The sequence below is a fragment of the Neopsephotus bourkii genome, unplaced genomic scaffold (assembly GCF_033783945.1).
Source record: "Neopsephotus bourkii isolate Nb327-2 ecotype Australia unplaced genomic scaffold, CSIRO-AGI_Nbou_v1 NB_1589, whole genome shotgun sequence".
Lineage (NCBI taxonomy): Eukaryota > Metazoa > Chordata > Aves > Psittaciformes > Psittacidae > Neopsephotus > Neopsephotus bourkii.
This window is the reverse complement of record NW_026902065.1, coordinates 2,577,510-2,598,889: the sequence shown is the minus strand read 5'-3', so window position 1 is coordinate 2,598,889 and position 21,380 is coordinate 2,577,510. Positions and strand designations below refer to the sequence as shown.

General features: G+C 45.8%; 1 protein-coding gene across 1 annotated transcript; it reads right to left on the bottom strand.

Moving 5' to 3' along the window:
* Positions 1-11,776: 11,776 nt before the first annotated feature.
* CKAP4 (cytoskeleton associated protein 4) lies at positions 11,777-19,755 on the bottom strand. The gene is made up of 2 exons (XM_061371847.1): positions 19,338-19,755; positions 11,777-14,883 (listed from the first exon to the last, which is right to left on the bottom strand). Exons 1-2 carry the CDS (start codon positions 19,689-19,691, stop codon positions 13,555-13,557), a joined length of 1,683 nt encoding a protein of 560 aa, XP_061227831.1. The 5' UTR covers positions 19,692-19,755; the 3' UTR covers positions 11,777-13,554.
* Between the last annotated feature and the right edge of the window lie 1,625 nt (positions 19,756-21,380).

Below are 21,380 nucleotides of genomic sequence, written 5' to 3'. Positions count from 1 at the left end.
AGCACATCACTGCTTTCAAGCCGAAGTCAAGCTGCCTGTATTAATACAAAGCTAGGCACCCCATTGTAGCTCTGCCCATCTGTATGCACGCTGTATTTAAAATGGAAAAAGGCCTCCAGGGAAAGTGAACCAAATTCACCACGGGTACAAGCAGGCATGGCTCTTTTGAGGTCTGTGAAATGTAGTTGCTTACACCAGTAATGGGTTTAATCCAGAGAGCATTGTTCTTTATAAGACTGTATTTTTCTTTGTGTTTATGCCAGCTGAACTCCATTTATTTTGGGAGGAATAATAATTATTTATACCAGTGTGAGTGATGCTATGTAACAGCTTTCATTGCCTGTTTCCTTTTCTACTTTACTGTACTTTTTCTGCAGGTGCTGCTCCTCTGTTTTTTCTACTTTTACTTCAGATTTCATTGGTCTCAATAAGAAGGCAGCCAGGCCTTCAGTGCCCACATCCAGTACCCGTTTCCCAGTGCACATCCCATTCCCGGTGCTGAGAATTTCTCTGTTGCCTTCACTGGCACTTCCCTCCTCCCACCATCACAACCACCACCATTCTAGCCAGGAAGGTCCATGCATTCCAGTAGTTCATCAATCCGACTTGCTAATTGTCCAAAGACTGGAGACAGAGGGGTGCTGCTCTGTGCGCATGAGGCATCCTTCTCTTCCTTGTGGGCTGACTGAATAACCTGATTTTCCATGGAGAAATAAGTTATGGTTAATAACTCAGGCCATGTCAATAAAATAAGGTAGGAAACAATAGTGTGCAAGAATCATGCGGTATTGTAGAGCACTAGAGCTGATCAAAAGGGCTTAATATTTAGTGGTCAGGAGAGTAGGCCAGAATGAAGGTAATGTTAACTTTCCCTATCATACAGTTAGCAAAAAGCACACATTTATTCTGCCTCTTTACTGTCAGACTTTGTGTCTCCAGACTTAACCTCGCAGTAAGTGCCACCAAAAGCTATTTCCTTAAGTTTTGCCTTCCTGAAGATCAGTGGCAGAATACGTGCATGCATTTGGGCTATTGACTTTATATATGCTGCTAAAAAGAGAGCCAGTCAGAAAAGGCTAAGCATCACACCATGGGTGTGGTTGGAGAGGTTAAAGTACAATCTGCCTTTCTTAGATGCCCGTCCTCTCACCCACTGATGTCATTTCCCCTGATAGCTGGAGCATTAGCCCTCTCCTCAGTAGAAAGATGAGTTCCCCAAGGAGCTTAAATTAAAGACGCCTGTACAAAAGTGCAGGGCCTGACCTCCTGCAGCTGCACCGAGGCTAATACTGATTCATTGTGCTGCTCCGTGTTACAGAACAAGGAGGCAGGGGAGGGATATGGAGGCATTTTGGGCTCCTCGTTAGCTCATTCATAGACACCTGGTATCCCGCCTCCTCCTTACGCTTTGGTGCACACCACCCCTATTGTATAGAAACCTCACTTCTTTAGAGATCTGAGCTGCTCAGGCTGGACAAAGACCAACATTAAATCCGCAGCTGCCCAGAAAGAGGCTTTCTCCGTCAGGGGTTATTATTGAGGATGTCTGATGAGAGACCAGAGTGGGGAACTCCCCTTGCCTCTGTCACTTCCAGTTACAGGTTTGGATGGATCTGTCTGCACATAGTTTTCTTCCTTCGCATGAAATACATGGGCCACTCAATAGATGATGTAGACTGTCACACCTCTGCTGACCCACTTTAGCTCCAGAGCTCCATGAGAGGTATATGACCTGCTGCACTCACCACATTTGGCTGGACAACACTCCAACTGTTCACAGCCTGCAGGGGCAGTGAGGCCAAAATACCCCTATTGCAGCTCCTTCACCCTCAATGAAGTTGCATTAAGGGTAAATTTGAACCGACAAGGGACAGCTCCTATTCTCAGTTACCCCAGAGAGAGCCTGGAATTGCGTCATTAGTGTCCAAGGAGTTAGTTTAGATCCACATGGGCACAAACGTGAGCAGAATCTGGCACTGAGTTTAAAGGAGCAGAACAAAGAGGGGTTTATGTCAAAAAAGAACAGTGGTAAGCGGCACATATAAGCTGTATAGCCCTGTGTTTTGAAAGGAAAAGAAATGTAAAGTTAATAGAAAACCTTTGTGGCTACTAAATACGTTTTATTCTTGAATCCCCTGTGGAAGCGATCAGCCCCTTGGCTTATAAAATAGGTGCAGCAGGTGTGAGCTTGAAGACTTTTGTGCCTCGTGTTAAGGGCACTAATGAAAAGTTTATGGTCAGTGAAACCGGGAGGAGAAAGCGGGAGTGGAAAAAATTCTGCCCTGCTACACTAGAGAACATCTGGAGCCATGCCATTGACCAGGGGAATTTAAATCTACATCTCAAAAGCTTTGTATCTGATCACCATTCCCACTATCACTGTCTAAACAGACCTCATGCTGGTAATGTGACCTATTTACTTGGTGGCTGCGCCTCCTGTTCTCTACATCTAACTCGCTTCTTTCAAGGCGATGCTGAGGACTGGTGTTGTTATCTGATTTTCTTTTGATTTCCCTGTTTACTCTGTGTTTCCTGTGTTTTCTTTGGGCACATCAGCTAAGTTGCAGCCCTTGAAGGCAGCCAAGGACAAGTTGCCTCCTTGGGACTGATGCTAGCCAAGCTGCAGCATGGGGGTGTGAACATTATGCAAATAGCAAAATATGGAGCTGAGAGTGGGGATTCACAGCCGCCACAGGGAATTGGATGACTGAATCCCATTAGGGTTGCAGTGAGGTTTGGCAACCTTGCTCTTCCTGGCCACCTTTAAAGAAGTCTCAACACAAAAGCTGAAGGCTAAATCTTGCATAAAGCAAGACACTATTACTCCCACAGGAAGGAGTGCTGCTCATTGCTATTGCAGTAGCTGAGCTGGATGCTGTGTAAGGATCCCTAGGCAAAACTCCCTTTATCCCGTATGAGGAAAAAAGGAAATATAAGGAGAATTTCAGGCACTGTCAAAAGATATTATGAGAATGTTGAAGATCTGCCCAAATCTCTATAGGCAGATCAGCTAGAATGATAACTGCATTATTGGTATTATTGGTATATTATTGGTATACATTGTTGGTATATAATATTGGTAAGATTTGTACATGTTTATAATTATATTTATAAAAAGTGGTCAGTGTTCTTATTCAGAGATCCACATGTACTTTAGCAGGTGCTATTACTTATTTAGCAATTAGTGAATTGCTAAACATTTGAATAGTGAAATAGTGAATTACTAAATAATGAAATAGTGAATTACTCATGTGACTCTTCAACACAGAAAGCCTGGTCATCACAAACTAGCTGCCCTATGTATTACAGTATGAAATCATAGAATCATAGAAAGGTTTGGGTTGGAAAGGACCTTAAAGATCATCCAGTTCCAACCCCCCTTGCCATGGGCAGGGACACCTCACCCTAGACCATGTTGCCCAAGATTCTGTCCAGCCTGGCCTCGAACACTGACAGGGAAATTCTGCCCCAGCTTGTGAATATTATGGGATTTGGGACAGGAAGAGGCAGTTAATCAACATGTTTAACCCAAAGATGGACAGTACCAGACCTGTTCTACACATCTTAAGTAACGCCAGTTCTTGACTGACTATGGAAATGTTTTAAAGTATGTTTACACTGTCAGAGTGATGAGAGGAGGCTCTTGTTTGTCAACAAACCAAGCTGCAGAATTAGGGGCTTCAGCATTACATCTCATCCTAAGGGTTTTGTGGTCTTCCTTTGCCCTCTGCTGCTGGAGCAGTGCATGAGAGTGAGCAGGCAGTGACAAAGTGCTACCGAACCCCAGTGCTCTGGGAGGGTTTCCCACACAGTTACTTACTCACATTTAGACATTTAAGATCATTAGAGCATCATAACAATGTGCTGCATCCTTCTTGCTTGTGATCATGCAAGTTTATTTGATAAATTTAGAACAAAACAAAACAATCCCTACTTTAAAATGGTTGAATTTTGACTTTGAAAAGAGTAAATTGAGTTGAACTGCCTTGAAGTGCTGTGTTTGTCTGTCACAAATACTCCTAATGAAAGGAGTAGGAGAAGGCAGGGAAAGGACAGACCCCACGGTTTCCTACCAAGGGTTAATATAATGTAGAGTAATATTGTAGAAGCACAGGAAGCTGTGAGATTCTCCATAATATCAGGGCTTATATTAAAGCAAACTGTTGTTTTGAATAAACTTTCTCACATAAACTGCATTAGAGATCTGCCAAAATGCCCAGAGTTCTTCCTTGATACCTGTGAAGGAGACCCAGAATACAGCCAGACAGGAGTTTCATTGTCAGAAACGTGCATATAAAGTCTAAGGTCAAAGTGCATGAGAAGATTTTCAGCTACACCTCAAATGTTGCTGTTCTTTTTGAAAGCAGATTGATTAGTGGTCTTGGGCCTTTTGCTGCACTTGGGACCTTTCCTCAGAGGGAGTTTTAACTGCACTCGCTCTCCCTCCCTGTACTGGAAACAATGTGGGGAAAGGTTTTCTCCTGCAGTAAAAGCACTTCAGCGAATGCATTGATGAGGAATGTCTGGGACTTAAATACAGGGAAACCCATAGCTGACAGCCTGGAACAGAGGGAGATATAATGAGGCAACTTAAGAAAATAAAAGCTAATTACAAACATGTGTAAAGCAAAAGGCAAGAAAAAGAAACAGGGAAAGAATGGCAAGGATCCTGTGGCAAAGTGTCCGGTGGTGAGCTGTCATGCCCAAAGCCACAGGATGAGGCCCACAGCATTTATTGCTCACTGGAAGTCATTTTTCAAGTCAAGGAGCAATACTTCTCCAACATAAATGAAAAATTCCAGTCAGCAGATACTTTAAACAAAAGTATCATTGAAGAGGGACTAATAAATCACCGAGTGACTAGATTTTTTCATCTGCAGTGGAGAATCCTCTCTCAAGCCAGGTCCCTGTGTCAAGCTCATCCCTTCGGTATTAACAACACACTTCAGGACGTGTTTATCTTTACTCAGTACAAACTTCAGAGAGACCTAAGCACTTTGGGAGTAATCACTTTGGCTGGGAGTTCCGACTGTCCTAGTGGGAGAGTTAGCTGCTAGCCTGAGCCCCCAGTCCCCTTTGCCTGTATAAACCCATAATAAAGGGCTGCTTCTCCTTTCTGGATGCAGACTGAATGGAGGGAAGGAAAGAAGCTTCTCTGCCCAAATACATACTAAATGCCACTCCCGAACACATTAAGGCATGAAGGAAATTTGGGCTCACAATCAAGACACAGTATAGCTGCATCCTCTGAAAGTCCTTTTGCAGGCAGCAGTATTGAGGTGGGCTGGATTCGCTGAAGAACGTGGCGATACGCATTTGCTTGTTGCATTCTGGATTCCTTTTTGCAGGAGTCAAGTGCAGATCCTAACTTCAGGCATCATCCTGAGACAAACTGGTCCCCAGATTCCATCCAGGAAATGCTGAAATCAGGGCTATATTCATTAACCACCTGTCTGCTGCTAATAGTTCAGACAAAAACGCAAACACTAAACTTCACTTGCTGCAGTGCATCTTTCCTGAGTTTGCTTCTCTTTTGTCAATGCAGAAAAGCACACCTAGTCTGGAACTTGGATTGTGCAGTGAAGTTCTTAAATTTATTTCATTGCTCTGCAGGCATAGGATAACTTCCTGTTACAGTGGCATGAGAGAAAGGAAAAATAAATAGCATTCAAAAACCTCTTTTTAATAGATGTGATTCTTTTTATAGTTCAAATACTTTCACAAACAGGGATTTAGCTCTGTGCAACCATTTGAAACAGCAGCTCTGTTACTGAGTTAATTTTATAGGTAAAGCAGTAAATTCTACCAGTTCTAATGAATGCAGAATAGCAAACCTAAAGACACTGAAGAGCTTTGTGAAGGCACCTGAAGGTAAATCAAGATCTGACAAAGGACAATGTAGTAGGACTCTTGAATATATTAAGCTGTTACACCCACTGTTTGAGGTTTGGGGACAGACCTCCACATGCACAAGAGCTGCATTACTGAGCTGTGTTACGTAGAGAGTCAGAATGTAGGCTGCAAGGGGCAGGACACTAAGACATTAATAAGACGTTCTTCCTGGAAGAATGGACAGAAGAAATAGATGATTCTTTGCCCTGGAAAAAGCTGTAAACTAATAAAGCTCCCCAAACCCTGGAATATATGTAACGGGGCCGGAAGCTGGACAGCAATAGGCATCCTTTGATCCTTGCAAATTTTGTTTTGCAACTGAATTCTTCCCTATTCTGATCCTACACATAATTCATCCAATAACTTTGGAAACTGACAAAGAAGGATCTATGTCCATGGGCCTTGGGAAAATGTGATACCACAGAAGACAGGGAGGGAAAGGGGCAGAAACACCTAGAAGCTAACGTTATAACAGGCGCAGTGGTTGCCACCAGCCAACTAGACTGGTTGCTCTCTCTGCTGTGTGCCACACTGCTTTAGCATACCTCATCTTTGTCTTTGGTTGATCAGCTCCTTTGGCAGGTAGTCTCTTATGTGGCTATACAGTGGAGATTTTTCCCAATGCTGTTGTTACAGGATAACCCAAAAGTGCATATGTGATAATACACTCAGAAGGCCCTACAATGGCCTGGCCTGGCTTAATCAAAGAAAGCTCCCCTGAACCCAAAGTAGCAGGAGTCATCCTGCTGCAGCTTTTAAACCCCAAGGACTTGGGAAGGTTGTACAGGGCTTTTTCCGATCCTGCCCCCAACCTGGAAGGTTCACTGGAAGGCTGTGACATTCTTCTGGGATGCTGTAATGCAGTTTAATCACCGAATGCATTCAAGTACAGAGGCATTTTTCAAGGGTCTAAGAGGTTATTATCACCTCAGTTAATTATCTGTAAGGATTCAGACTCCAGCAAATGTTAATTATCCTTCCATCAATCTCATGTTCACAAAAGCTTGGTAGGGCTATTTTTAGCAATACAGATATTTCCTTCCTCAATGAAAAAGCTGCTCTTTTCTTGCATATCTTTTTGCAAATGTTAAACACATTAGATGGAACTGAGGGGATTTTCCCTCTTAGAAACCATCCTAAGAATGTGCAATACTTAATAAAAGTGCTAACAATACCATCTTCAGACCTGAATGTATGATGTTAGAAATCTGGTATGGGGATGGGGCAAAAATTATCAGAATGGAGGGCTTGGAGTCCACATTTAATCCTGCAAAATATCCCATTGGTAGAGTGGTGCCCAAACCATTCGAGGGGATAGATGCCTACATAAGTCTTCTCATCTGGCACCTATGGCACCGGATTTGAGCCAATGCATGATGTTGTTATATGCATGATGTAGGAATAACAGCGCTACATTCAGATCACTCAACGTTCCTCGTTTCTGGAGCTGAGGGTTGTGATGGGATCTCTGAAAGCATCAGCTGGATGTGTACCAGTGTAGCTGCTCTGCCTGAAACCCCAAGCAGCTGGAAGCAATAGCATTGAGAAGTTTGTCCCTCAGTTCAGTGTTTGCTCTGGAGCTTAATGATGAGCATTGGGCTGTCTATACTATTAGTGTTTCCAATTTTTTGGACAGAAATAGGTAGCAAATATGCCCTGGGGCCCAGCCTGCTTCCCCAACACCATAAACCATATTTGTTTAAACCATAAACCTTAGAAGCCCGTACTACCTCCTCTGATGATGTTCTTACACTGCTGTGTCCAGACTCCAAGAAGGAGACTTTAGAAAGGAAAGGCTCACTCAGTATGGGAAGATCTGTTAGGTGTTCTGGTAAATAGCTCTCATGCACTCAGAGGAGAGGATTTTTGGAGCTTGAGGTACTGGAAATCATCACTGGGTATATTACACATTTTCTGTGTGGCTTTGGGCAAAGTGCTTTGGCCTTGATTTTGTACCAGGAAAGGAAAGGGGAGTGTAGCTACTGGCTTCAGTAGGATCTGGATCAGGACCCTTGTCGCTCTGTAATTTCTACGTTTCCCATCTGGTTGGAAACTTTCCTTTAAGACTTCACTGTTTTCACTTTACAGGCTTCAAATCTTTTGCAGTGCTCTCTCCAAACAGGTGGCTCTGCAGTGGTTATCCTCTCAAGCCCTGTTTTAGCTTGTGGTTTCAGATTATTGCTGTAAAGCAAATAGTATTTAAGCATCATATTCTGCATCCCCCCTGACATGTATATATTGGTGGGAAGTTGGTAAGAATGAAGACATGAAGGGAAAAGAAAACATTATCAGCACTTTGTTTGAAAGTCAGAGGACTAAAAAAAATTGGAAGTTTCAAGGTAACCCTGATTCTTTCTCCACTTGTTATGTTTTCCATCCTGACTCATAGCTCTAGGACTCCATCCCAACCCTAACCTAAGCAGTATTGACAGGAAAGGATTATCCACAGGAATTTGACATGGACAGTGCCAAAGGAAAATCTTTCTGAGTGGAACAAAGCCGGCCTTATTTGAACTAGATTCTTCCTCTAGAACTGTGGATGGACACCAGGATACAGGGCACAGGAGTTAACTGCGCAATAAGTATTACATCAAAACCATTTATTTCTAAACAGGATATGTCATAAAATGAGACATTACCTCTTTGGCTTTTATTCCTCTCACAGTGAAACTGGAATCACTTGAGAGAAGATGCAGTCCAAATGCTAAGCTCAGCATCTAGATAGCATTGTCTTGGAAAAGATTTAAAGATGTTTGTGTATCTGCAGCAGCCAAAGGAACACCTGCTCCATAAGCTTCAATATAAAACAGAGTTCAGGGATCTCTTTGTCTGAGGCCTAGCTGGCTACTACTGTGATGCTGCATTAACTCTGAATAGCTCTGGGTTTTAGTATTTGCATTATAAATGCAGGAATCATCAAGTGCTGCTCTTAGAAATAAATCTCCGAGTTTGCTTTCTCAGTGCATGAGCAATCAATCACTGCTCCTGAGAAGATAACATTATACAGGGAGATTGCAACATATTGCATATTAGAGATTCTAGAGAGGTTTTGCTATGTGAGCAAGAAGAAAATGCACTTTTTGCTTTGGTGTCCAAGGCAGAATTGCTTTTTGAGCATCCTTGGTCAGCGTTAGACCAAATGGGGTCCTGGCAAAAGGGATTGCTCTGTATGCTGTTGTACCATCTCATGCCAGAATTATAAATAAGCACTGGTAAAGTCCTGAAGGTAAATACTCTGTCTCTGCATCTCTGACATAGGTATCTATCTGCTCATGGTTGGGAGAGAATGACAATGACTGAAACATCTGCAGAAAGGGCAAGGTAGCAGCAATGTGTGAGCACTCAAGAGGACCAGGAAGGGTATCTATCTCCTTGTGCTACATATCATATACAGCTGGTACTAAAACCAAACCCAAAATAGTCACAGTTTCCCCCTCCCTAAACACCTATGGATGATGACACAAGAACTGGGCCAGGGACCGGTTATTACCAAAACAGCTACATTGGGCATCATAAGTAGCACTTGATTCTAGAGTCAGCCCAGCGCTGGCTGAAGGTACTTTTCAGGGGGGTGGTACCACATGAGGAGAGCATCAAACAGGGCACATGAGCCCATGCTGATGCGGGACCAGAACAGAGATGGAGGCGGAGCTGTGCCGCCTTTGCGAGCAGGAAGCGCGAGGCATGATCCCGGGGCAGGGATTGCCGTGGGTCGGACGGACGAAAGGACAGCCTCCATGGAGCCGCCCGCTGCCCTGCCGCGCCACGCCGCCGCCACGAGGGGGCACCCGCCGCTACCGCCTGCCGCCGGTTTTCCCAGCGAGGCCTGCTCGGGGGTTGGAGATGGTTTATGATCCTCTTTTCCTTTCAATCCCCCTTCCTCTTCCTTGGAACGTGAGCAGCCCCATAGTTAACTGCTCAGTCCCCTCCTTATGAGGAACGGCTGAGGGAACTGCGGTGCTTACTCTGGAGAAGGCTCAGGGGGACCTCATCACCCTCTACAACTGGCTGAAAGGGGGCTGTAGTGAGGTGGGGTCGGTCTCGTATCCCAAGTAACAAGTGATAGGACAAGAGAAAGCAGCCTCAAGCTGCGCCAGGGGAAGTTTAGACTGGATATTAGGAAGAACTTCTTCACCAAGAGCGTGATCAGGCCCCGGAACAGGCTGCCTGGGGAATGGTGGAATCACTGTCCCTGCAAGTATAGATGAGGCCTTCTTGTGACATAGAATCAGCTAGATTGGAAAAGACCAACCTGTAAGATCAAGTCCAACCATTACCCTGGACTGCCAAGTCCACCACCAAACAAAGGGCAAACTGATCTCCCCACATGATCTCCGTTTACAGCCACCCCTCATTTACCCCTCACAGTGGCACACACTGTATAGCTGCTGCCCCTACCCCTCATGGCTGCCCCTCATCTTCCCTCACAACCACCCCTCATAGATGCTTTTCACAGCCCATGGCTGCCCCTCCTCTCCCCTCATGATCTTCTGCCATGTCCCCCCAGCCATGCTGCTGCCCATGGCTGCTAGGGTACACAGACCAGCACTGGCACCTCCTTCCCTGTCCCTGTCAGGACATGCTCCTGAGCACCGACATGGTTTAGCACTGGACTTGGCAGTGCTGGGGTAATGGTTGGACTTGATGATCCTGAAGGTCTTTTCCAACCTGGTTGATCCTATGATTCTCCTTCACCCCAGAACGTTTTACCTCTCAGCATCACTCTCCTCACGATGCTCTCCAGCTCAGCCTCACCTTTCTCGAAGGGCTCCAAATGGGACAAACTGCCCTTGGCATTACTGAGCAGAACTGATGACCCACAATGGGTGTTTTTAGGCTATTGTGTCTGTACATCTCAGAAAGCTTCTTTTACTGTGGTCACTGAATTTCTCCGCAGCTTTATTTACACTACTGAGCTACGTCAAAACACGATGGTAAAAAGACTAAATCACTAAACCACCTTTGGGATCCCAGAAACTCTTCTTCCTGTTACAGGTTATTTCACTTGGGGCAGCAGTTGATGTGCAACTGGGAGAAGCCCCTGCACAGCACAAGATTTATCTCCATCATGTTTGCTGGCACAGCTATTCGGGCAAAGTTCTTCCAAATTTGATCAAGTCCACAGTGCCTTGGTATAATGACTTCATCGCTAAGATGGGAGCTTTCCATCTTTGAGATCAAATATAGCCCAACTGCACTGCTGGCTTTACACCCTCCAAGTTCCCTCATCATGCAGCTACTACCCTTTAAAGCCCAATGCATGCTCATGACCACCCTGTTGTCAACAGGTTCTATCTAATCTTTTAGACGGTAAGTAATCTAGTAACAGGGATTGCCTACTTCTGTGAATCTGGCCTCACGAATTGCTAAGGATGTGATGATGCCCATACTCCTGAAATCATCCTTTCCCAAACTTCTGAATGACAGTCATCTATCATGAAGACTGAAACAGTTTATGTGCCTTGCAATTCAGCATTCCAAACTACGCAAAAGCAACAGCCACTTTGGAGAGATGACAGAAGTCCTTTCTGCACAGTATTTCTGCTCTACATGCTTTGGGAATTGAAGTCTTACCAAGGCATCACTGGCAGTGTCCGACATAGCATCCATTCACTGCATAAATCACTTACTTCACGTATCACAAATAACACGTTGGGCTTCTGAGCCTGAAGGTCAACACCACTGCCCTAAGCTGACTCAAACCCCATTTTCACAAGCTCACCTGTAACTACAACAGATTAAGAGTGCCCCCACATTCCATTATGAAAGCTGAGAACAAGTACAGGGCTGCGCCACATCTGGTGCTTCACCCAGGCCCTTTCCTGTAACCTCACTGGAACCACCCTGGGAAACACAACATTAAGTAGCAATCAGATAAAAAAGGTGCAAAGAATATTCCAAATGTTTATTATGTATTAAAAATACCGCAAATAAGCCATACAGTTCATTTCACAGTAACCTAAACAACATTGTTCAAGAACTTCAGAAGTCAACAATGAACAGTGCAGTTCCAACAGCGACAAATTACCTTAATGCCATGGCTCCCTCTTTCTCTGCCAGCGACTCTTTCCGGTTTACACTGGGAACAACTCCGGATATGGTTCAGTATTTTATTTACCTAGGAGAACTCCTTTTCACCTGTGCTGTTCCCATAAGGACACCACTTCTGGAAGGTGCTGTTTCAAGGAATTCTTCTAACATAGTCACTGATCTGGCTAGTGCAGGCTGAGGTGGGATGATGCCCACAAAGGATTTCCAAGGTATTTGTGTGCAGACTCCTTTACCAAATCTTGAGATAAAGTTCAAAAGTAAACTTAAAAAAGGAGGGATATTGGAACTCCTTTCCAGAAAGATAGAAACCCAAGAAAGCTCGATGAAAAACTGGTTTTTAAATGAGCATCTAGAGAATTACAACACTTTTTCCTCACCCTCAGCCAGCTGCTAAAAAGATCCTTTGCTAGAGTGCTGCAGGCAGACATCTGAGGACAACGATGGTGACAATCAGGCACGAAGTCCTGAATACATAAGAGTTCAGGTTACTGTCAGCTGTGTGAAAACCTGGAAATGTATATGCCTTAGAGCAATTCTGCTGATTTCACAGTGATCTTCCCCTTTGTGTGTTTTGGAGTGTACTGTTATTGTTAGCATGCTTGCTATACATGGAACACAAGGTGCATTTGGTCCTTCTCTTTCCTTGTTCAAATTTGTGATAGGTTTTACAGAAAACCCTGTATTACCCTGTATTAGGCCTTTCCAGAAGAGACACATCCTCATCGTGGTAACAATCTAAAAATATGACCAAAAAAATTACTGTACCCTCTTGAAAGTTATCTCACCCTTCAGATGATGCTTCTAAGCACTGACCTGCACCAGCAGCTGAAGATGCTCCAAAGAAGCCTGTGATTACAGAGAATGAATCTCTCCAGCCATGTGGTGGAACACCTCTCTTATGTCTTGGTCCCAAGCAATGCCACTTAGCTCAAACTTTCCTTTGAGTTGAGGGGGCTCCTTGTTAACTCCTTGGTACAGATTAAGGACTCAGAGAAATATACTACAGCTCAGCTGACACCTGGTAAACTGACCACATGGCTGAATCCCAAACTGTAGAAACAGGTAAGTTGCTTCAAACCTGGTCCACATTTCAGGTTTCCTGCTCTGAACAGCTTAATGTAGGGATGTAGTTTTGTTCATTTGTTTCTTAAACCAAAACATACCAGTAAAATTCCCAGTGTGTACAGAAGTATGCATTTCATACCAGAAGTTGTAGCTTTTCTGTGTGGGGCATCTAGTGTCATAGTGTGAAACACCTTTGTGCCATGAAATATGCCCATGCTGGTGAAACACCTTCGTGCCATTAAATACACCCATGCCAATGAGGCTGTAGTGCCTCAGTTACACCACTACAGCTACAGCCATACAGCTTGATAGAAATTCAACCCCCAACTAAACTCTTGTTTTCTGGAAATTAAAAAAACAAACAACAACAACAAAACAACCAAAAACACTACACGAGAGAAATAAAGGAAATAAGCAGAACCGTCTCTATTATTAAAGTATTCTTATTCTCTTTGGAGGTATCAAATTGCTTTTAAAAAGAGTAAAAAACTGGGCATACAAAAGCTATTCTCCTTAATCCCTTATCTGCACAAGGAGCACCGCTGCCTAAACTTTTTCATGGATTTTTTCTACTTTCACAAACAACCTTTCCAGGTCATTCCTCAGGTCATCTATTGAGCTCTTCAGAGACTCCAAGTTGTTCTCATTACTTTCAATTTTCACGGAGTAGGAGACTAAACTATCCACTGCAGTTCTTATCATTTTCAAATCGGAATCAACCTGGCTGACAGAGGATCTCAGTTCATCTACAGAGCCTTCCACAGAAGAAAACTTTTCAAGATAGCCTTGAGACTGTGCTTCACCCTGGAGATTCCCTTGATCCAACAAAGTACTGATTTGCTTCTGGACATCCTGAAGAGCACCGGAGGATGGCAGCTCACTGATGCTTCTCCTCAAGTTCTCCACGTCATTGTAAAGTGAGGTCTGTGATTCACCAAGATTTTTCAGAACATCTGTGACCGAAGTTAAGTCCATGTCTGAGATTCCCTGAAGAGCAGCAATGCTTTGTTCTAGGGTACTGAGCTTACTCTTATATTCTGCCTCCTTAGAAAGAAAGGATCGCAAGTTTTCACTGTTTTGAACAGCAGCAGAAGTTAGAGACTCCAGGCTGTCTTCTATGTGTCTCAATCGAGACTCCAGTCCTTCACTGTTCTTCCCAAAAGCTTCTAAAGCTTTTCTGAAGAGCTCATTTTCTTCCCACTTGTTGAGGTCAGCTTTAACTTGCAGCAAATCTTCATCGAGTCTTTTAATGTCACTAGGGAGATGCATAATAGAATTCTCAGCTCTCAGAACTTTCTCCTGTAAAGCTTTTAATGAAAGGTGTTCAGTGTCTGCAGCCTCTTTGAATTTCTCATGTTCTTGTTTGAGGTTGACTAGCTCTTTCACTTCAGTATACACATCTGACTCCATGGAGTCTATTGTACTCTTCAAGGACTCTATATCCTTTTCTTTGGTTTTCATGGATGCTTGCATCTCATCAAAAGCATCTTTTAGCACCTTAATTTCATGTTTATACACATCTGCTTCCTCTAGTGAATCAACCTTTGCTTTCATATTGTTGATTTCATCTTGGCTCCTTTGCTGGACTTCGGTGAATACAGCAATGTTATCATTTATAGACTTCGTTAGCTCTGTTAGTCTCTCTTCAACTGTGTTTTCCAGAGATGTGAAGTCTCGTTCCCTTGCATCCTTCACCATGTGGATGCCATCAGACAAGTCTTTCAATATTTCATTTTGCAGCTTCTGCAGCACTTCACTGATGCGGTTTATTTCACTCTCCCCTTGTTTAACAGCCTTCTCAGTCACCTCCTGCTTCTGCTGAGCTATTTTCATCATGGACTCAAATTCTCCAAATGTGGCTTGAAGGGAACGCACCTAAAACAGAAATACACATGGTTAATACTTACAATTTCACCCTCACCCTTTGTGTCATTAGGGCCCTTGTTACGATACGAGATGACCACCTTGCAGTCCTTCATGCTCTCTACCCAAGGCGACCCTATGGTGAACGGATACAGGAGGCACAAAAAGCCCATCATATAGAGCCTTACAGCCATACAGAGAAATTCATCTTCTGCTGAGGATCCTTGGCCTCACTGACCTGCCACAGATGATCCAGGAAATGCATGTGTAAAAATCAAATTCGAGCCTCTTGAGTTTGCATCTACATCCCTGAGCCATCCCTCCCCTGTATGATGCCTGGTTCTATAAGCTGCAAGTCCACAAGGGAGGAAAGGGAAGGGGAAAAAAAACCAAAAACCATCTGGCATCAGCTTCTGAATACAGAAAAGCCAGCATTTGAAGGTAGCAGGCAGTAATACCCAAGGCCAATTCATGAACATGAAAGCAGTTTCACAGTAGACAAGAAAGAATAACAGGAAAAACTAAGGGGAAAGGGGAGGTGGGAATGGCTGGGGAATGGGAGTGGCGACATTTCCTATACACCAATTGAGACACAGAGTTTTCTTGTTAGCTATTTTTTAAGATAAAAAACATAGAAAGGCTTTAATGTTCTCAATACTTAGTACCTCATTATTCATACACTCACACACTCTTAGTGAACGTGTATGTGCAGAGGCAGAGAACAAAACCATAGAAGCTGCCAAGGGGACTGACTTGCATCTATCTCAGGTTAATACAGAGGGCTGTTACCACTGGATCACGGAGGTCCAGTAATCTTTACAGTTGGTTTTAGTAGCAGCAGGAGGGAAAAAGGCAAGGGGTGAGTGACCTCTACGTTGGTTTACTCTTACAATTAAAGGTAATATCCAGGCCAGGGAAGCACGCATTACTTCATCTGGGGGCCACACTGAGTATCAGTCTCAGACTGTGGAGAAATCTTCCTGTGTGCGTGTGGGGACTGTACTTTTTTAAACTTTGTAAAGCAATGTAAGAACTCCCACTGGCTGCAACAGGAATCCATCACGTAGAAAACACCTCAAGGCTTTGGCAGGGTGGCAAGTGCTGAGTAATGCATGCTGCCTTGCCTCATGCTACTCCCTGTGTCTGAGGGGTAGATTAATCAGTCATGCCACACAGGCTGCCATGTTTACTGATTAGATACACAGCTGGAGGGGTGGTTTTATTTTATAAATAGAAGGAAGTATATTTTATATGTTCTTAGAAAGAAATACACAGAACTCCTTTTTTTCTTCACAACTGAAGGAGGCTCCATCAGTTCCCAGTCAGACTTTGAATTCAGAAATTATTTTCAAAAAAACCCTAACAGATCTACTATTTAGAAATTAAATTATTTATACGTATTTTTGCAAGATTAAATCCCCAGCCAAATCCTCCTTGATTTTCATGGAAGTCTATACTGTGTAAGGATTGTGGGGTTTGGCCATGAGATTTACCCTTACTCCAATGGATTCCTGCAGTTTGAAGAATACCCATATAGATGACTTCTTTTTTCCCCTTCCCTCTGTAAAAAAGTCTGTAATGTCTTTACGTTCCCTATGCTTGTATTCTCTAGTGCCCAAATATGAAACTAGAAGCAAGCTGGGGGAGGCGGGGAGCAGATAATACTGCCATATGTATTGCAGCAGTGCACCAGCCACTACCATGACTTACAAACCTCATTTTCATTATGAAAGCCTTAGCTTTCATTCATTCTGATTTTTTCCACACAGACCTTTTTCTGTGTCAGTATGAATGGACTTCAGAAATCTAAAAGAAGAGCACAGCAAAGTTCTCCTCTCCCTTACAACAGAATTTTTTTTTGACACATTCAACCAAATCACTGGATTCATATTTGCAATTAACTATCTTCACTTATTAGTCTAAGAAAAAGCATCAGAAATGGCCAGGAGAACTCTCCAAAGGCCAGAATGTCTCTGCTGCTATATGTTTGCTAGAGATGGATCCCACTCCCCTTTAGTAGAAGTACTTTATACCAACTCCTCCACTGCATTTGGACCATGCTCATGGTGGAACCTGAAGCTATTCTCCTATACTTCCCACTGGGCCAGCCACATGAAGGTCAGAGAGCTCTGCCATTATAAAATGGACTGGTGTCTTCAAATGAGACCAGCTTCTAATCTGACCTGTCCTAACCAAGAGGCACCAGGACCCAAAGAAAACCCCTTGCACATGAGGGGTAAAACTGCAACTTCCAAATAGTAGTTTGTATTCACTACACAGTTGGTTTGCATGTGCACCTATGTGTGAGTTTGTGCATTTGGTGTCCATGGCGGGTAAGGTTTGAGACCATAGCCCTTGAAAGGTTTCACAGCATAAACAGCACATAAAAATGTATCTATAGCTAACACCTATGACTTCTCTAACTCGTCATGCTACCTTCTGTTTAAACATCAAACAATCTTGGCCTCTCAGAGAACTGGGCTATATTCAAGACTAAACTTCCACATCATTTCCTTTCTCCTACTGATGCGTAAAGCAGATGAGTTCACATAACACTCCCAACAGGAGCTCTCTGCAATAAAAAGACTGAAGAGCAAAGCCAGTTCCAGATGGCAGCCTGCACTGATGGCACTCCGCAGGACCCTGCACTTTTGGAATGCGGTGACAACAGCCTGGTCTCCTCTGCCTCAAGTCCATTCTTCTGTAAAGACATCAAACCAAAGCAAGCAAAGCTTTCAAGGGTTACACTGAAAATCTGTGTAATCTCTTTCCCCCTCCATTTCTGCCTTACTTGTATGTATGTCTTACATCAGCCACCTGCTATACACAGGCAAATAAAGTTTCAGTTCTTTTTGAAACCAACTATTTATAAACATTGGCTACATACCTGTCTCCTAGTGCATGTCAGATATACCTATGATTTTGTGCAATGACATGGAGATGGGAGGCAGCAAAATGTACCTATTCCTACGCTTATACATAGCAAAGACTTATATACTGCACATACATCTGCATTCCATGCTCATGCATTGTGCTGCATGCCTTGACATTGCAATTCCTTCCTTCCTACAAAGAGTCTGTAAAAATGCCTTAAAAAAAACAGGAAAAAACCAACTCTCGCTAGTTCAAATCATGACCCGATTATCAGTGAGTAAAATCCCCAGGATTTAAAATTAGCTTCAGAAACAACACTACAGCCCTGAATTTTACAATCCTTTTCACCCCTCATGGGAGTTTTCCCTTTCCTACTTGTACAGGAGAAGGAACACCAGCACTGACCCTACAAACTCCACATGCGCAGGTTGCTTCGCTTCTGGAGCACCACAGACCAGTCAGAGGATCTCTGCTAGTGCCTGTCCCAACCACCCTGTCCCCTCACCACCAGCCCGGAGGGATACAGGGAATCCGCACAGCAAGCAGTCAAGCTGAGACAAGAATTTCCTTTTCTTTGATCTGATTCAGCCATAACTTTACATACCGCTTTCCAACCAATTTACCTACTCCCCAGACAGAAGCTTGATTATATGTTGACGATACGCCCTCACAGACGCCATTTTTTAAAGGTTTTAGGCACTCCAAAGCACATCCAGATGGTCAGTGCTGTTTGTGAAACTGTAGCTCAGGGGCTAATAAGGCCTGAGAGAAAAAAAATAGGGAAACCAGCATTTCTTTCACTACATTTGAGCCGCACCCTTTGCCAACAACTTGTCAGCTCTTCCGTGGCCCTGGCAAGCCGTGGACAGTGTTGCTCCCTCGGCCAGAGGTAGCAGCAGGAATGTGGCAGGCAGGGTACTGCAGGCGCAGCGCTGCTGGCATGGTCTCTGCTGTTTGGTGGAGCTGGCGCACGTTTTGTTTTACAGAGGCAGGATGGTGCCACGTCCAATCGCACTGCCACGGCAGTGCACACACCTGCCCGCTCGACGCGGCGACAAAGAGCAGCCCATCTGCCACGCTCGGGTTCAAGTGACTGGCGACCGTCGAAGACGCGGAACCACCGTCAGCAGGGTCGCCAACTGCGGGCCCCCCGCACTGCTGCCAGCGTAAGCGTGCTGCCTGCGCTGCGTAAAATGGCTTCGCGCCCAAGCCCTGGAGGAGCGAGCTGGGCAGCGAGCCGCCTGCGGCCGCCACTATGCACTGCCCCTCAGGTCCCGCCCCGGCCCGGCCCCTCGCTGTGCTGTGCTCCCTGCCAGGGATTCTCCTTACGAGGCCACGTTTGCAAGCGCAGGCCCATGCTCGATTTGTCCCTCTAATGCCATGAAAGCATCTTTACGGAGGGGGAGAAGTGGAGGGGGTGGGGTACGGGACACGTCTGCTCTCCCGCAAGCCGGGCTGTCCCAGAGTTGCGTGGCTGCTTTTTTAAGGGGTGAACCCCCCGCCCCGCCGGTACCCGCGGCCCTGCCCGCCGCCACGGGGCTACTCCGCAGGATATCCCGCCCGCCTCCCACCGATGCCCGGCGCGGCGCTACCTTCTGCACCACGGCGTCCAGGGTGGCGGCCAGCTCCTGCCGCTGCCGGCCGGAGGCCTCCCGCTCCCGGGCGCTCCTCCCGACCTCCTCCCGCAGCTGCCGCACGTACCAGCCGGCGGGCAGCGCGGCGCCCAGCACCACTGCGGCGCCCAGCAGCAGCGCCCAGCCGCGGCGGGGGCCAGCTCCGGAGCGGCTCCCTCCGCCCCCCCCGGCGGCCCTGCCGCCCCGGCCGTGCGATGCCGCCGGAGGTTTCTTCGCCGCCGGCTCCTCGGCGCCGCCGGGCTGCGCGCTCTTGTCGTTGGCGGCGGCGGGTGGGCTGCCCCCCTTAGCGCCCCGGTGCTTGGCGGCCGACATGGCGGGACGCCGCCACCGCCGTCCGCGGAGCGGGAGCAGAGGGAAAGGGAGGCAGGGATGGAGAGAGGGAAAGAGGGAGGGCGGGGGAGCCGGCCCGAGCAACGCTGCGCTCCCCGCCCCGCCCTGGCCCCCGCCCCGGGGTGCCGCCACGCACACGGGGACGGCCCCGTACCGAGGCAGGCAGCGGGAGGGTGAAGCGCCTGGCACAGCGGAGGGCTGCCCCGCCCGACCCGGGGTGAGAGACCCGGTGGCGGCCTCTCCGACTGCCGGCAGGGCCCAGCCCGGAGGCCACACAGCGGGTTGCGCCGGGCCCTCCCTTGTCACAGCCGCGGGTGTCCCCAAGCCCGGCCCGGTCCCGCTGTCGGGTAGAGTTTTAGTGGCCTCATGAAACTCCTGTTTTGCTTGGTGGTGATTTCGGCTCACAGAGCAAGCTCCAAGAGCAAGGCACGGAGAAAAAGTTGTTTTCTCCATCCACATCCTTGTTTCTGTGCCTGCAGAGCAGGGACTTGGCATAAGGCTGGTCCCTCGGGCACACAACAGCTGCCTTGACTGGCAGCAGTGCTGCTGGCCCCACACGAATTCCCACCGGTTTCGCAGCGTGCTTTATGTGAGCACAGTCGACGATGGGAACTCAGCACTCGAACTCCCTACCGGGCCTTCGTGGTCCCATCATGCTCTTTTGCCTCACCACGTCGACACGACTCTGCTGCATCCCAACAGAGCATGTCCCGGCACATGGCAGGAAAGGATAAGCAGGCTTCCTCCTGCACCATGAGAAAGAACTGTGGAGGAAAGAATAAAACAGAACAAAGGGATGGGGTAAGGCACTGGTGGAGGAAACGGTCTGCTGTGCACCAGATTAATTAAGCGGTCTTACGGGAGGGAGAACTGCATCTGATGCTGTAATACAGGATCCTTATGCAAGTTCCACCAAGGAACTGGGTGGACTTGAGGCTGTGGTTTTAGGGCACTGGTAATAGAGGGCTGGGGGTGGGTACTCTTCATAGAGGAAAGTGGTAGGGAATGTACTTTACAGCTGTGTTTGGGTGGAAGGGAGATATATAGGAATAACTTGAAAACTCTGTTGAAAATCTCTCAATTTTTTCAGCATCACAAAGACCTGCTTAAACCCTTTTCAGAAACTGAGTAGTTGTATGTTAAACTGTTATCATGTACTTGCTTGATTGTGGAAACTTGAAAAAAATACAACCTAAGTGCCTTTCTGCTGTCTGCCTACAACTTTGGCCAGACTATAGGACAGGCCACAGCACAGAAAAAGCCTTAAATTAAAAAAAAAATTGCCTTGAGTTCAGCAGTATTGTACCCCTTTTTTGTTCTTTAGTCCTAAGTGGCTTAGAGAGAGGGACTTTTTGTAACCTTTGATGTCAAGTTGTCCACACACGCACAGCACAAGGCCAAGGTGTGTAACTGCGTCTGCTTTTTTTAACTGGGTTACAATTTGCAAAGTGAGTCCTAATTTTTACAAGAAAGGACTGGGGCATATTCTCTTTTAACCTCACTGGGTACCTTGCAGGCAACAGCAATACAGACTTTCACATACTCGCTGAGTACAAATACAAGTGCATTGCACTTGCCTTCTTCAGCTCTTGAGCCCCGCATGACTTCTTTCCTTCTTGAGTCCCTTGTGCTTATGTCCTGTTTGCTGCTTCCTTTGAAGTTGGAAGCAAC